At 68.6% G+C, this 16175-nt stretch overlaps 5 protein-coding genes across 5 annotated transcripts; 3 read left to right on the top strand and 2 right to left on the bottom strand.

Moving 5' to 3' along the window:
• The first annotated feature begins 1043 nt into the window (after positions 1–1043).
• On the top strand, positions 1044–5092 carry FA09DRAFT_363119 (kinase-like protein). The gene is made up of 4 exons (XM_025745554.1): positions 1044–1815; positions 1884–2310; positions 2364–3546; positions 3602–5092. The coding sequence occupies exons 1-4, from the start codon at positions 1357–1359 to the stop codon at positions 4905–4907; spliced, it is 3375 nt and encodes a 1124-aa protein (XP_025595492.1). The 5' UTR covers positions 1044–1356; the 3' UTR covers positions 4908–5092.
• Positions 5093–5442: 350 nt separating this feature from the next.
• On the top strand, positions 5443–8578 carry FA09DRAFT_341414 (hypothetical protein; the record flags this gene model as incomplete). The annotated part of the gene is made up of 5 exons (XM_025744448.1): positions 5443–5688; positions 5762–5858; positions 5915–6114; positions 6172–7010; positions 7066–8578. 5 exons carry the CDS (start codon positions 5443–5445, stop codon positions 8576–8578), a joined length of 2895 nt encoding a protein of 964 aa, XP_025595491.1.
• A 1152-nt stretch (positions 8579–9730) lies between these two features.
• FA09DRAFT_312623 (Pkinase-domain-containing protein) lies at positions 9731–12362 on the top strand. The gene is made up of 9 exons (XM_025740699.1): positions 9731–9986; positions 10065–10172; positions 10232–10596; positions 10657–10755; positions 10810–10843; positions 10898–11048; positions 11102–11237; positions 11291–11518; positions 11580–12362. Exons 1-9 carry the CDS (start codon positions 9825–9827, stop codon positions 12331–12333), a joined length of 2037 nt encoding a protein of 678 aa, XP_025595490.1. The 5' UTR covers positions 9731–9824; the 3' UTR covers positions 12334–12362.
• A 202-nt stretch (positions 12363–12564) lies between these two features.
• On the bottom strand, positions 12565–13183 carry FA09DRAFT_285556 (hypothetical protein; the record flags this gene model as incomplete). Its single annotated transcript, XM_025739888.1, has 3 exons — positions 12565–12635; positions 12696–12867; positions 13037–13183. Coding segments are annotated over 3 exons (390 nt in total), but the record flags the coding sequence as incomplete, so codon positions are not given.
• A 975-nt stretch (positions 13184–14158) lies between these two features.
• Positions 14159–16099, bottom strand: FA09DRAFT_322986 (hypothetical protein; the record flags this gene model as incomplete). The annotated part of the gene is made up of 3 exons (XM_025741071.1): positions 15670–16099; positions 14316–15618; positions 14159–14254 (listed from the first exon to the last, which is right to left on the bottom strand). Exons 1-3 carry the CDS (start codon positions 15975–15977, stop codon positions 14159–14161), a joined length of 1707 nt encoding a protein of 568 aa, XP_025595488.1. The 5' UTR covers positions 15978–16099.
• Between the last annotated feature and the right edge of the window lie 76 nt (positions 16100–16175).

Raw genomic sequence — 16175 nt, 5'->3', positions numbered from 1 at the left:
CTTAGATCTGCTTCTCATTGACCTGTGTCGCAACGACTGAAGGCATCGTCAGTGCGGAGGCGACTCCCTACACGGCGACGGGACGTACCAGGAGCGGAGTGAGTCGGCAGCGCCGACTGCTTGTGCTTGTGCTTGCGCACCCGTCTGGTGAGGCGCTCAGCTGGCTCGACTGCACCTTCGACGCCGTCGTCGTGGCGCAGGTGCCGAGCGCCGAGCACCGCGCCGTCTTTAACAGCCTGACGCTCTGCCAGGCCGTCTACTTCACCCGCTGAACAATAACTGGGCGCCTCATCCCAGCCAGCTCCTGATCGCTTCGCCGCGTCGTGTCACCCTTGTTCATCCTCCACGCTTGTCCGCCTTGGTTGCATATACTTTAGACCCTCGTCACCGCCGACCGGATGACAGCCCGTGCACTGAAGTGCCTGTCTGAGCGAGACGGTGCCACCGTCCTCGAGAAGCCCGATGAGAAAGCTGTGGTGATCACGAGACGAGAGACTGACAGTGAGCTGCTGCGGCAGCGAGGAGCGGCCATGGCTCTGGCTCTGGGGGGCCACACGTGATCTCAGGTGCAGGTGAGGCTGCTGGGCGGCGGCACGGCGGGAGCGCCGGCGCGCTAGGCGGGGGCAGGCGCGCCGCCAGTGTCTTTGTGCGCGCCGTGCCACTTTCGCTGCAGCTCCGCCCGCTCAGGGGCGCGCCGGCACGCGCGGCACACTGCTCCCGTGCCTGGCTGTCAGCGTGGGACCCGTGCGCACGGCGCGCGTGGAGAAGCACACCTCGGCCTCGGCACGCCCCCGCAACCGCAACCGCAGCCTGCCGCGAGTCGCTTCGGTTGGGGCAGCGCCGGCTGCGTCGAGGCAAGAAGTGCAGCTGGACGGACGGAGAAAAGGGCGGTGTGGGTCCCGGCCGCAAGAGCGCCGCGCTCTGCAGCCGGCGGATGCCCCGAGAGCGAGACCAGCGGCGCGCTCAGGAGCCGGCCGCGCGCGCGCCACGCCGGGCTTGTGCCCCTCGCCGCGCCCCGCGCACCTCCTTTCTCTCCACCGCCATCTCCCTCTCCGGCCTCCGTCGACGTCTTCGTGTGCGGCCGCGGCTCCTCGGCTCCTCAAAGGCTCTCATCTGCAGCGTACGACTGCCATCCGCAGCTGCGAGGTCGCCGCCTCTGTCTGGGCGCCGCGCTCCTCCACGTGCCGCCGCCGCCTCATCTGCGCTCGCACCGCCGCTGCGCTGCGCCCGCCGCCAACGTCCGCCGGGCAGCACACAACGGGCGCACGCCGCCGCGCCTCCGCCGCGCCTCCGCCTGCTCCGCCGCACTCACCTCCATCCTCCGCTCTCCCACCTCCGCGCCCGCCGCCGCATCCCATGGCCCGCCCAGCTGGGGCCCGCCCGCTGCCCGTGCCGCCGAGCCACGACGCCTGGTACGAGGCCGAGGAGCGCATGCGCCCGTCCTACATCGCACCGCCGCCGCAACGCATCCGCGCTCCCCTCGGCTACGGCCAGCCCAGCTCGCCGCCCGCCGCCAGCAAGCCGCCGCAGAGCCCCTCGGCGCGCTTCAACAGCCAGCAGCAGCAGCAGCCGCACTCGGCCGCCGGCGCCTACCAGCCGTACGCCTCGCAGCCGCAGTACGCCTACGCCTCGCAGCCGCACCGCAGCGTCACGTCGCCGGCGCCACTCGCATACGCGCGCCCGCCGCCGCAGCAGCAGCAACAGCACGCCTACATGAGCCACGACAGCCAGCAGGGCTACGCCCGCTCGCCCGAGCCGGCGTACTACAGCCCGCCCGGCGCCTTTGAGGACTCGCGCGCCGGCAGTGCCTTCATGGTGAGTCGCAGGCCTGATGGAGAGATGCTGGGCGCCCGCATCAGCGCTGACTCGCGCATCTCCTGCAGCACAAGGGCTTCTTCGACATCCTCTCGCTAGTCAACAACTCGCCGGCGCCCGGTCCGGCACCTGCTCGCGTGAACACTGCGGCGCCCTCGTCTCCGTCGCGCATCAAGGCGACACTGTCGCGCGCTACTGGCGGCCTGCGCAAGGCAGTGAACCGCGACGCCCCTGGGGATCCGTTTGCGCCTCCAGCGCGCAGCTCGCCCGGCCAGGGCGCGGCGCCCTCGCAGTCGTCCTACGCTACCGCGCAGGCGACGCCGAGCGGCAGCTGGGACCAGCCCGTGACACGCGCGGCCAAGAAGCGCATCAGCGTCGACATGATCAGCGCGCCTAAGGCCGGCACGTTTGTCCACGCCGCACACGCGAGCGATGCCGAGCAGGCCGAGGTGATCCTGCGCCGCTGGGGCCGAGATGGCGTCGGCAAGATTGCTGGTGAGCTGCAGACTCTGCGCCAAGCACACGCGCGTCGCTGACCTGCCCCATAGATCCCGCCTGGATCGGCCCGATCAAGACCGCCATGCGGCAGCAAGCGATCCGCGACCAGGCCGAGGCGGTGGCGCAGGTGCAGGCGGCGATGCACCAGGACTCGATCATCCAAGAGCAGCCGCGGCAGCTGCACATCGTCAATGGCGCGCCCAGCCTCAGCCAGACGGTCTCGCAGCTGACCATCGGCACGACAACGACGGCCACGATCGGTCACGGCAGCGGCAACAGCCCTCTCGAGGCGCGCCAGGCGTTCAATGGCATCGCCGAGGAGCAGCGCGGCTCCGACGGCGAGGCGCAGGACGCGCCGTACCCTGCTGAGCTGAGTACCCCACCCTCCTCGCCGCCCGGACGACGACTAGGCGCCTCGCCGTCGCCTGCAGCGCGGCCCATTGCGCCGGGATTCCCGCGCAGCAACACGGGCGGCACCATGCTTGTCGCTCAGTCGCCGGAGCCGGCACAGGCAGGCATGGACGCGCCAGACTATCTCGCATACATGCCTGCTGTGGAGCCCAAGTCCATCGAGGGCCTACCGGGCGCGGCACCTGGAGGCATCGGCGCGCTGTTCGCTGCTGACCCGGCGGCACGGCCTACGTCGATGGTCGTGCGCGACGCAGACGTGCCAATGGGCGGCCTTGTGCTGCACCGCCAGGCGACGGCCGAGACGCTGCCAGAGCGCATGGCGCTCAATGCCGGCGCTGCGCTGCGCCCCTCGCTGACGACCGTCGAGAAGAGCGTAGCGGCCAAGATCTTCTTCGAGAATCTGTACTACGGCATTCTCAAGGCGCCCCGCGCGCGCGACACGCGCCGCGCCGGACTCGAGGCCGAGCTGGCCTCGCTGCGCATTCCCGAGGCAAGCAAGGAGGCGATCCGCGCCAAGTGGATCGCCAACGAGACGGAGTACCTGCGCGACATTCGCGCGCGCGTCAACGTCAACAGCTTCGCCAAGCTCAAGACGATCGGCCACGGCGCGTTCGGCGTTGTGGCGCTCTGCCGCGAGCGCGGCACGGGCGAGTTATTTGCGATGAAGCAGCTGCGCAAGGCCGACATGCTGCGCAAGGGCCAGGAGGGCCACGTGCGCGCCGAGCGCGATCTCATGACGAGCGCGAGCGCCAGTGCGAGCGCAAAGTGGATCGTGAAGCTCGTCTACTCTTTCCAGGACGTGGACCACCTCTACCTGATCATGTGAGTGCGCTGCGAGGCGTGTGCCGCGCTCGCAACCGCTGACGTCTGGCGCCAGGGAGTTCATGGGCGGCGGCGACCTGCTCAACCTGCTCATTGAGAAAGACATCTTCGCCGAGGACTTTGCCAAGTTCTACGTCGCCGAGATGATCCTCTCGATCAACGAGGCGCACCGCCTCGGCTACATCCACCGCGACATCAAGCCCGACAACTTCCTCTTCACGGCCGCCGGCCACATCAAGCTGGCCGACTTTGGCCTGTGTCAGAGCTTCCACTGGGCGCACGACGGCGCGTACTACGACCAGCAGCGGAAGAACATGCTCAAGAAGCATGGCATCGACCTCGAGGACTCGCGCACGGGCGCTGCGAGCCGCGCGAGGGCGGCGGCGGCGCGCAAGGCCGTCGGCGGCGCAGCACCGGGCCTGCCGGGCGCCGGCCTCGACGAGCGCCAGCTCAACGAGGTCATGAGCGACCGCAACCACGACGGCACGCCGCTCACGCACGTGCTGACGTGGCGCGACAAGAACAAGAAGAAGATCGCCTACTCGGTCGTCGGCACGAACAACTACATGGCGCCCGAGGTGCTGCGCGGCCTCGGCTACGACCAGTCGTGCGACTGGTGGTCGCTCGGCGTCATCGTGTTCGAGATGCTGTACGGCTACCCGCCGTTCGTGTCCAAGTCGCGCCACCTGACGCGGCAGAAGATCCTCAACTGGCGCCAGACGCTGCGCTTCCCGCCCAAGCCGCGCATCTCGCGCGAGGCGCAGGACTTCATCACGCGCCTCATCTGCGAGAAGGAGGACCGCCTCGGCAGCACGACGACGGCGTCGGTCAGCCGGCCCAACTCGCTGCTGCAGGGCTCGCGCCAGCGCAGCGGCTTTGCGCCGCCCGGCGGCAACGGCACGAGCAGCGCGCCCTCGGGCCTGGCCGACGGCGTCGACGACCTGATGGCGCACCATTGGTTCCGCGGCATCGACTGGAGCGCGCTGCACACGCAGAAGGCGCCGTTCCGCCCGGCACTCTCGCACCCCGCCGACACGAAGCACTTCGAGGAGGGCATCGAGGACGAGCCGCTGCCGGCGCCCGGCGCCGCTGAGGCGGCCAAGGACGGCCAGCCGGCGCCCGTGGAGCAGCCGCGCGATCCGATGCTGCGCGACAAGGACCACGGCGAGCGCCTGCTTGAGATGCGCAAGCAGCTTGCCTTTGTCGGCTACACGTTCAAGTCGCCCAAGTCGTTTGATGCGCGCACGCAGCTCAGCGAGAGCAAGATCATTGCCGCCGAGCGCGCCGCTGCCGGCCATGCGCCCGCCGTGCCCATCCCGGTGCCCGAGGGCGGCTCTCGCATGCGTGCCATGAGCTTCTGAAGCGCATGTCCCTCTCCCTTTGCCTTATGACCCGATACCCGCCCCCACGCCTCCACGAACCACGCGGCGTCGTTCGCATGCCCCCCTCCACGCCTGTCTCCCACGTGCTTCATGTCTCCATCTCTCTCTTGAGACGGCCTCTAGGCTCACTGCGCTCCCGTAATGCCATCTCACGATCACGCCGGCGGCTTGCGTGTTAGGTGGACGAGGAGCAGCACCAGCGTCGAGGCTTGACCAAGTGCAGGGCTGACTTCCGCGGCTTTGCGCGGCACGGCGGCCTCTCGCTCGCTTCGCTTGCGTGACCGTGCATGACATGATGGCCTCGAGCCCCTGGAGCGCAGCTCAGCTTCCACTCTCACCTCAGCTCCACGACCTCGCCGCAGTTCTCCACTGCCTCACGCCCTCTCACGACCACCGACTGCTCTCAGCGCCTGCCGCGCCGCAGCATCCAGCTCACGACCGCCTCGACCCTCACGCCGCGTCTGCCTCCACCTCACGCTCTCGCTGCGCGCTCGCTCCCCCTCGTGGCGGCGCCATGGCTTCCACAGCGCTGGCGCCCGCGCCGCCGGGCCTCGGTATCCTCACCGTCACGCTCGTGCGCCACGCGCAGTCCGAGGACAACGCCAACGGCATCCTGGCGGGCCACCGCGATGCGCCGCTCTCGGCCCTCGGGCGCGCCCAGGCGCGGGCGCTCGGCAAGGGCCTGCAGTGGCAGCAGCTGCAGGCCGTCTACTCGAGCGACCTCAAGCGCGCCCGCGAGACGGCCGGCGAGATCGTCGAGGTGCGTGTGCGAATGCTCCGGTCGCCGGGCGCAGGGCTCGCCTCTGAGGACGTGCCGCTGACGCCCTGCACAGGCCAATCAAACTGTGCCTGCGCCGACGCTTGTGCACACGCGGGCATTGCGCGAGCAGTACTTTGGCGTTGTTGAGGGGCGAGCATGGTCAGATCCAGGTGCGTCTCGCAGCCGAGGCCCCTGCGCTCCGCGGCATGCTGACGGGCTGTGCTAGACTGGACTCCGCCATTGCCAACCGACTCGCGCACGCACAAGTACCCGCAGGGCGAGTCGCTCGAGGAAGTCGGCGCGCGCATGCGCAGCGCAGCTCGCCGCTACATTCTGCCGCGCATCGAGAGCTTGCGCGGCGGCGCTGAGGGCGAGGCGGACGGCGGGCACGTGGTCGTCGTAGCGCACGGCGTCGCGATTGCAGAGGTGAGCCAGGCAGAGCCCTGTGCTGTGCGCACGTTTCCTGACCCGAGTATGCCGCAGCTGCTGCGCTTTTTCATGTCGCAGCACGACACGGGCTCCTCTTTGAGCTCGCTGTGGCCCGACCCGAAGGCCAGCTATACGCGCGTGCGGCTCGAGAACACCGGCTGTACCCGGCTGGAGCTTGCCGTGCCGCTCGGCGATCAGGCGTCCGCCTCTAGTTCTGCGCCAGACTTCGACTCATCGCTGGCGTCTATACCCGACGCTTCGACGCCTGCGCGGCCGCTCTATGTGCGCATCGTCGAGCAGAACCGCATCGACCACCTCAAGGCTTTGGCTGCCGCTGCTGCGCTCGGCACTCCTACGCCTGGCGTCTCTGCCGGCGCCACAACCTCAGGCGACGACTCGTTCGGCGACGCACTGGGCCTTTCGCAAGGCGGTCCCTCGTCTATGACGCCAGGCGGCGCGCAAGTCAATGCGCGCGCCATAGGCGCCTACGACGTCAGCTTCATGGTGCGCGATCTCGAGCGCTCGGGCGGCCAGTCAGCCATGCTCTCTGCATTCGGCGAGAACTATGACCGCGACGTAGGCGGATCCAGCTTTGCGCCCCCGAGCGCCAGCACTGGACAGACGGTCTCGCCCGCGCCGGGTGGCTCGCAAGTCACGTTCGGGCCTGGCTTCAGCGTGTCGGAGGTCTCGCCATCGGCAGGCTCTGCGGCGCTGCCCAGCAGCATGAGTGCAGGCTCCAGCTCTGTCAGCCGCGACACCTCGTACCACCACGGCCCTCTGACCGGGCCGGGTGCTGCGTCCGACGCGTGGCAGAGCGTCTGCGTGCGCGTCCTGCCGCTCTTCAACGGCGAGGGGCTCAAGAGCCCGATTGAGGACCTCAACCAGAGCGTGCAGTGAGTGTCTGGTGAGCAGTCACGCCCCGCGTCGGAGCTGAACAAGGCGTCGCAGAACGCACATCGCCCGCACACTCGCTCGCAGTCCCGCGCGCGCCCTCGATGCACTCTCGACCGATCTTGCGGCCCTGGTGTCGACTGGCGCGTACACGCTCAACGCCAAGCTTCAGAGCGTCGGGTATGACGACCTGCGCCTGGTGGGCCGTCTCGTCGAGATCTGGACGTTCTTCTTTGGCTCGGTGCTGCCGTACATCGAGGGCGTCTTTCTGCCGCTGCAGACGGACTCGGTGCTTGTCAGCCTCACGACCTCGTCGGACGTTGGACAGAGCACTGGCGCGTCGAGCTCGGCGGGCGGGACGGGCGGTGCCTCCAGCGGCGCGCAAGCTCTGCACTCTTTCGCAGCTGGAGAGCCGGAAACGCCTCGCAAGGTCCCGTCCGCCTTTCAAGGTCTGCGCACGGAGCGGATTGACGTGCGCACGATTGCGCTGACCGTGTTCCGCGACCGCGTCGTGCTGCCGCTGTACGAGCGGCTCGTCACGCTCTTCTCGTCGATCCGCGAGCTTGAGGGCGGCGGGACCTATGCTGGCGCCAAGACGGGGCCCAAGGGCATGGCATTTAGGGGGCAGGCAGTCTCTGTCGCCTCGGAGGTCGGACATGTACCCAGCATCTCGACGCCCGGACCCATCAGCGCAGGCATGGGCAGCGACAGCCTATCGCCTCGCCTGCTCCAGATGACGATGGTCCTAGCCAGCGTGCTGAGCGCCGACGAGGCGCAGGCAGCGATCGACTCTCTCTTCAAGGCGCTGCGCCTAGGCTCCGCTGCACCGACGACGGAGCGCGAGACTCGCACCACCCAGCAGTACCGTGGCGGCGAGCCTGGCGGGCGCGAGAACCGCCGAGGCTGGCTGCCACGCAGCGCTGTCAAGCATGGCACGCAAGCGCCGGGCAATGCTGGTGCGCTGGACGACGAGAGCGACGAGTGGGTCAGCGCGCGTGCGGGCTTCGGCTTCGGCATGCATCAGCCGCCGATGGCGTCGAACAACTCCCTCTCTTTCGCCTCGCGCTCCCAGCCCATGCTGAGCGAGGACGAGTACCTCACGTCTCTGCGATCGCCGACGCTGGCCTCGCCGCCGCCGCAAGAGCCAGAACACAACGGCAAGACCTTGTCGGAGCAGATCCAGGGCGGCGCCATCGATCTCGGCCTCAGCGATCCGTCGGATGACGACGAGGAGGCAGAGCCGGGAAGCATGCGTGCGGCTCAGCTCCAAGGCCCTCCGCCCGTGCGAAGCTACAGCTCTGGCCATGCGCTGCGTGCCAGCGACGCCGACGCAGGCAGCGACACCGACGACGGCGCCGACGAGTCGCTCGCGACGCCCGTGCAGCAGACGCCCGCACGCGCTGCGGTACCGTACGCCGGCGCCGATGCCTCGCGAGCGCTTCCGCGCACCGCAGAGCATGCCTCGCCCGGCAGCTCGCTGCGTGCAGGCCAGTCGACGCCTACGGTCGGCCTCGGCCTGCCGCTGCTCGACGGCTCGGAGGTCGAGCGACCCGGCGCCACGGCGCAGTAGAGTGAGCTGCCGCTTCGGCGGCGGCGCGTCCCCATCAATACCACCTCTTTGCATGCGAATGTGTCAGCCCGTCGTGCCAACCAGTCTCGGTGTGCTCGCGCTCGCTCGCTCTCTAGTCTCGAGCATGCTCGAGCGGCGGCTGGGGACGGTCGGTCACCGCCTCGCGGCTCCGAGCTTCCCACGGGTGCAGCGATGCAGCCGTGCGGTGCAGAGCGCAGCGCGGCAGCAGCCAAGCGTGCAGCCGCCCAACTCCGCTCCTCGCTAGCGACGCTCTGACTTCGGATTGGGCTCGCCGAGATGTAATGCAGGCTTGCGCCTTGCCGCACGTCTCATGCGATTGCGCTCGCAAGCGAAGCGAGGTGCTGCCGCTCTGGTGGTGCTGGCAGAAGCGGCGCGGCGCGGAGGGGCCGGCGCCGCCAGAGCGAGCACGAGGCGGCGGACGAGAGCCTCTCTCTCCCTGCTGTCTGGGAAGCATCAGGCCGCGTCCACACCGGGTCCGGCACCCAAAGTGCGAATTGAGGGGTTCCGGAAGGTCAGACAGAGTGACTGTGTGCCACAAAGAGTCGCAAAGTGAGCAATCAGGCCCAGAAGCGCGTCCGTTGCGTTCCTGCTGCCCGCCCGCCGCCGCGATGCACGCGTGCGGAGGGCGGGATGCGCGTAAGGCGCGAGATGCAGCAGCCGCCGTTCCGGAGCCGCCCAGCTGGTCTCTCCACCCACCCTCATCTGCTCTGCCCTGCCTGCTTCCTGCTCAGCATCTCGCGGGCCAGCTTCCTGCGCCATACCGCACTCACTCGCTTGCATCGGGCTCGCGCCTCTCGCTGCTGCTGCTGCTGCCGCTGCGGCGTTCTCTCGCGCAGCCTGCTCCTTCTAGCTGCGCGCTCTCGCATCGCCCTATCTCGCCCGCTGTGCCCGCGTGAGCCTGGCTGCCACCGCGCACATGGCCTTCGTCGCCTCGCCCTCGGGCTCGCCCAGCGGCTCGCCCATCCTCTCGGCCTCGACGCCGTCGCCGCTGGCCGAGCAGATCTCAGACCCTCCGCTCGGCTCGCCGTCCGGCTCGCGCTCCGCCTCGCCCACGCCGACGCCCGGCGCCGGCGCCTCCAACGGCGGCGGCGGCAGCACGCAGGCGCAGGCGCCCCGCGTGCACGCCCGCGACTTCAGCGCCGCCTCGCTCTCGCCGTCGGCCGACGTGCCGCTGCGCCATGCGCCCGACGCCGAGCAGCCGTCGGCGTCGCCCTCGCGCCCGCACATGCCGCCGTCGAGCAGCAGCAGCCGCAGCGCCGTGAGCGCCGCGGCGAGCTCCCAGCGCAGCGCCAGCGGCAGTGGGTCCGCCGCGCACAGCCGGCACAACAGCCGCGGCAAGAGCTTCGAGTACAAGGAGACGCTCGATGCGAAGAGCTCCATGCTGGCGGTGAGTCCTGGCAAATGAGGCAGCATGGCTTCGGTGTCTCGCCAGGCCGGACCACTGACGTTGATTGACGGCACGTAGGATGGCTCGCGCATCATCAATCAGTATCGCCTCGAGGAGGTCATTGGGCGCGGAGCTTATGGCACAGTGCACAAGGCGTCGCTCTTGGCTGATCCGTCAGTGTCCTTCGTGAGTGCGACCGTGGAGAGCGCCCTTGTCTGGCGACCTGACGTGGCTTGGCGATGTAGGCGGTCAAGGAGTTCGGCAAGACGCGGCTTCGGAAGACTTCGCGGGCGCAGAACCTGCGGCGTTCGGGTCGTGGACGCGGGCGTGGTGGCATGATTCGGGACGGCGGCGGCGGACGTGGAGGAGGCGGCGTCGAGGCGCTGTCAGAGCTCAAGCCAGGCGAGTCCGAGGGCAGCCGCAACAACTCGCACGGCGGCGCACCCAAGGGCCAGGGCAATGGCGGCGAGGAGGGTGACGATCCGCTCAGCCTGATCCGACACGAGATCGCTATTCTCAAGAAGCTCAACCACGAGCACGTAGTGCAGCTGTACGAGGTGCTTGACGACCCCTCGAAGGACGGGCTGTTTATGGTCTTTGAGCACTGCCCGTGAGTGGTGCTCTGTGCGCAGCATGTTGCCGACAACTGACGGGTGCCGCTTGCTCGCAGAGACGGGCGTGTGATCGACGTCAAGTTGCACGAGTCTGTCGAGCCGCTGCCGGAAGATCGGGCACGGCACTACTTCCGCCAGATCCTGCTCGGCATCGCGTGAGTCCTGCTCGAGCCAGCGCGTGGAATGCGCTCACTCACGCCGCTCCTCAGCTACCTGCATTCGAACGAGATTGTGCACAGAGATGTGAGCCTGCGATGCGCAGCCTGCCCTTTACGCGGATACTGACAGCCAGTGCAGATCAAGCCGGACAACATCCTACTCGCAGACGGCGGGCGCTCGTGCAAGATCGTCGACTTTGGCGTGTCGGAAATGTTCCTCAAGCCCGGCGACGACACGCTGCACAAGAGCGCAGGCAGTCCGGCGTTCATGAGCCCGGAGCTGTGCACGGGTGCGTAGCATGCATCAGCGCTCGGCTGTCTCTCTGACATTGTGCACCGCTAGCTGGTCATGGCGACTTCCACGGGAAGGCGGACGACCTCTGGTCTGTCGGCGTGACGCTGTACTGCATGGTTGTGGGCCATCTGCCGTTCGATAAGAGCCAATTCCTGGAGCTGTACGAGTCAATCAAGTCGGACGAGTGAGTCGCTCATGACCTCTTGGGTAGCCGCCTTTGCTGACACACAGCGCCAGGCCCGAGTATCCGGATCACCTCTCGCCCGAGCTGAAGCATCTGCTCAAGCGACTGCTGGAGAAGGATCCATACAAGCGGACCACCTGCGAGGAGATGCGCCAGGACCCCTGGGTGACCAACAACGGCAAGGAGCCACTGCTGAACGAGGAGGAGAACTCGGAGAGCATCGAGCTCGAGGTCACCGACGAGGACCTCGAGCGCGCCATCAACCGCATCGCGAGCGTCTTGTGAGCATGTCGGCATCCCTGTGGCCCAGGCTGCTCGAAGCTGACTGCCTGCGCGCCACAGCACCATCGCACGCGCGGTGCAGCGCTTCAAGCGCGGCAGTCTCGGGCGGCGCAACGCGTCAAGCGCCTCTGCCACAAGTGACACGCCTTCAACAAAGTCTGATGAGATCTCGCGCCAGATGGCAGCGTCTCCGATGCCGGTGTGCGGCTCTCCAACGCAGGACGCTGCCGATGCGCCGGAGCGGCAAGGCAGCAGCTCGCAACAGGAGTCGCAGCAGCATGCGCCCGCTCCGCCGCCGCAACGACGAGCCGAGTCGTTCCACCCGACGCGAGCGCTTGCACGGCGGCTCGACTCGATTGGCTCGATGCTTGGCCTCGACGACCATCACCACAGCACCGGCTCGGCCTCGCCTGACCAGTTCGAGGGCGCGCAGCCGCACGGCGGCAGCTCCACGGCTACGACGCCGGCATCAGCACACCCTCAGCGCGAGGCGCAACGCAGCGAGACCGAGGACGCATCAGCCAAGGTGCCTGGCTACTTCCCGCACTGCGAGGAGGTGGAGGCGGTGCGCGCCAAGCTCGCCGGCACGGAAGTCAAGGACAAGGATGCGGCATCGCAGAAGAGAGGCGGGGACCACCACGAGCTGGAGGGCCGGCCGGCGCCACACATCGGCGCATCGGGAGCACGCGAGGAGGAGAAGCACGACGCCGACCCCAAGATTCTGCCTGGGCCCGTCGTGACGTCGCCGCAGGAGGCCGACATACCCACGCCGCCCAATGCGTCCGAGTACTTTGTCCGCGGCGCACAGAAGTAGCGTGTAATGCATAATCTAAGGACGGTATCAGGCGCATGCATTGCTGGCCGCATCAGAGCTGCGAGGCTGGCGAATAGTGAGGCGGTGGCGCTTGGTTGCCGCCCGGCGCGGGCTGGTGAGAGACCTGTCTATAGTCCGTGCTCCGCGCAGCCCTTAGCGGTGGTGCATGAAGTCGATCTGCATCGAGCTGTGCGTGAGCGGAGGCGTTGCTGCGCACGCCAGCGGCAGACTCACGCTGAGGTCCAGACACAGCAGCGGCTCGTCGTCCTGCGTGGCGCCGTTGACGTGCACGTTGAACTTTGCTGTGAGGGCGAAACGGCTGTCAGGCGCAGCCTCACACGACGCTGCACCGCTGCACTCACCTGGCGGAATCTCGCGCGGCAGCTGCACCGTCTGCTCGATGGTGTACGTGCCCTCCTGCACGGGGCACTGCAGCTCGGCGTTGTTCTCCTTTGCCTCCTCGCACACGTCGAAGCGCCGCGTGAGCAGGCGGATGAGGCCGAGCTTGACGACGACGTCGGCGTACGTTCCAGCCTGAAGCGTGCGGGCGTCAGCGACAAGGCATTGCAGGGGTAGACTCGCAGCCCTGCATGAGGCTAAGCGACCATTGCGCTGCGCACGAGGCCTCCATGCATAGCGCCACCTGCTGCGCTCTCCACATGTGCGCCACCAGACAACTGAGCGCGCCAGACTTGACACGCACCTTGATCTCCTTCTTGACGATGCCCGACGCGACGACGGTGAGGTTCTGGCCCGGCTTCGGCGGGTCGGGCGAGACCTGGATGCTCGTCACCTCGACGGCGTCGCCGTCATCGCCGCAGCTCTTCCACACCCAGCCGCCCGGTGCCGGGCCGTCGGCGCCGTGCACGACGCGCGCAGCCTCGATGAGCGGCGCGGACGCAGCAGCGCGGCCGTCGGCGCCGAGCTTCATGCCCATGGCGTGGATGTCGGCGCCGGCGCGAGCGGCGTCGGCGACGATGGCATCGACGAGGTCGGTGGGCGCGTGCGGCGCGGCCAGGCCGTCGGCGGGCGCCTGGAAGACCTGCTGCAGCGAGATGGGCGATGCGGCGCTGAGCGAGGCGAGCAGCACGGGCAGGAAGGGCACGACGAGCATGCTGGGCAGTCAGGTGGAGTGGGAGTGGGTGTGGAGAGAGGAGAGGGTCCCGAGCTGGCTGGCTGATTAGAGGGGCCAGCGGCCAATCGCGCCATGCCGCGCACTGCCGCGCCGCACCCGCCCCGGCGGGGCGCGGGGCTGCTGCGCTCCCACCCCGCCGCCGCGCACCGACGTCATCGACTACACGTGATCTGCAGTACCGCGCACCCTGAGCGCCGTGGGAGCAGCTGGCCACCTCACACTCCTTGCCCTCTCGCCAGCTTGCGCGCTATGCAAAGGGAGGATGGGATCGGCTTAAAATGCTTGAATTGGGACGAGCTACATCTGTGAGGAGCTGAGCCATGTGGCGGCCTCGTGGCGCGTCTTGACGCCGCCTGTGCGGCTCGTCAAGGACACGCCGGATGCTCGCGCGCAGTACTCTGCAGCATCCGCCCTCTCCTCTTATGTACTCGAGCTCTCTCAGGGTGCAAGTCGACCAAGAACCTGCCACGTGGCATGAGCCGGCCAGCCCTGGTGCCAGCGTGACCTAGCTCAGCAGTCTCGATGCGCTGGAGGCGGGTCGTGCTAGTCGGTGCCGGCAGGCGCTGCAACGGGGAACAGCCACTACAGCGCCGCGCTCACTCGCATCAAGGCGTTGCGCACAGACGAGCACACCGAAGCAGCCTGTCCTACACCTGCCACACAAGTCTCATGCGTCTAAGTATACATTGCTCATGCCGACAGGACGGCAAACGAGGCGGCCGGGCCCCGCTCGTTGTACGCCGCCTTGCTGACGTAGTTCCGCCCCGAGGGGTCGCTGAACGTGAGCTGCAGATGGACGCACGGTCAGGAAAGGGTGCCATACGACAGCAACAGGCGAGCGTCTCACCTTGCCGTAGATCGTGGCGCCGAGGAAGGGCGCCAGGTCGGTGCGCTCCTTGAACTCGGCAAAGTAGTCGGGCACGCGCAGGCTGCGCACGTTGGTCGGCTGCGCCGAGCTGCGCTCTGCGGCGCCGATGCCTGGCGTGCCATCCATGCCGCCCGTCATCATGCCCATGCCGCCGCCGCTGTTGCTCGAGGCCGACGCCACGTAGTTGGCACACGCGGCCGTGACGGCGCCTGCCAGGCCCTTGAGCCCGATCGTCGGCGCGCCCGTGACGACGAGCGTCTCCCAGAGCAGCGCTCGCTTGTCGTCCTCGGGGATCGAGGCAATCGCGATGCTGATCAGCTCCGGCAGCGAGCGAGACGCGGCCGGCGCACTCGAGCCCTGCGCGCGCTCCATCGCGTCCAGATCGATGTTCTCGTCCGGCAGCGAGCCGGCACCGAAGCAGCGCTGGCCCAGGTCCGGCCCGCTGTCGATGCCGCGCACGTTCGCCAGCACGGCAGGGTTGAACAGAGGCTCAGCGACCTGGCCCAATGGTCCGGGCCCGACCTGTAGCCTGACGCCGCGGAAGACGGTCTGCACCGCACCCTCCTCGTCATTCGCTCCGGGCTGCACATCGTCGCTCGGCTTGCTGGCCTGCGACGCCGCTTTGGCCGCGATGGCCTGTGCCTCTGGATCCGAGCCCGCCAGCGCCGCCTTGTTGCGCGCCTCCTGCTCCTCGATGGCCGCCTTTTCCCGCCCAGCAATGAGCGCCGCCGCAACATCAAACTCCTCGTCGTCGTTCTGCTGCTCGGCGCCGGCAGGCAGGTCGCCGGCCTCGAAGCGTGCGTGCTTCTCGTGGATGAGCTGCAGCGCCAATGCAGCGAAGGACTGATGCAGCGTCTCCTGGGCATCGCTAGCGCTCTCGCCCGTCCGGCTGGTCGAGGCCGCGTGCCGCGAGTCCAGCTTGATGAGGGCATCCGTGAGGGATGCATCTCGCCGCAGCAGGTGTGCCAGGTAGAGGGCACAGTGCCGCAGGCCGACGTTGCAGCGCGTCAGCGCCGCATGCTGCACTGCACAGTCGAGCACTGGCGAGACACTGCAGCTCTCCCAGCCGACGTCGACGACGACGGAGGAGAGGGTGCCGCAGGCGTACGAGCTCAGCAGCGGCGTCTCGACGATGCTGAGCGACGGGGCGTTGAAGAGCTCGAAGAAGACGCGCGTGATGATCGAGTGCGCCGCGCGCGAGACGGGCGCCGGCAGCGCCAGGAGGATGGGCGAGTCGTTGAGGCTCGGCCGCAGCGGCATGAGGCGGAAGAGCAGATGCCGCCTGAGCAGTATCAGCAACGCAGCAGCACCCCACACAGCAGCGCCGACTCACCACAGCGCGATGCACGCCTGCCAGTCCTGGATCACGCCGCGCCGCACCGGCCAGTAGATCTCGAACGGCTCGCCGGCGCTGATGCGCTGGTCGAGCTCGTCGCCGACGACGTAGTCCTCCGCCGCTGGCAGCGCTGCCACGCCCTCGGCCGAGGTTGACGCCCGTGCGGCGAGGAAGGCGCGCGGCAGGCCGACGCGCGCGGTGAGCTCGTAGGCGGGGCGGCGGAAGAGGTCGTTGTGGATGCCGTAGCCGGCGCGCAGCGTGTGCGAGCCGTGCACGATGAGCACGGCCTTGTTCTCGCGCGACATGCTGGCGCGGAGGAAGCGGGCGGCGGCGGCAGGTGCGGAGGGCAGGTGACTAGCGAGGCAGGGCACGGACCGGCAGTGACGGGTGCGGAGCGGCGGATCGAGAAGGAGCGGCGAGGGCCACAACGGCGAGCGGAGCGTGCGACCACAGCGGCAGCGCGGCGCGGCGCGCGTCGCTCCGCCCAAGAGACGCGTCGCGCA

This window comes from Tilletiopsis washingtonensis (assembly GCF_003144115.1).
Source record: "Tilletiopsis washingtonensis strain MCA 4186 unplaced genomic scaffold FA09scaffold_24, whole genome shotgun sequence".
Taxonomy (NCBI): Eukaryota; Fungi; Basidiomycota; class Exobasidiomycetes; order Entylomatales; genus Tilletiopsis; species Tilletiopsis washingtonensis.
This window is presented reverse-complemented; position numbering and strand designations above follow the sequence as displayed.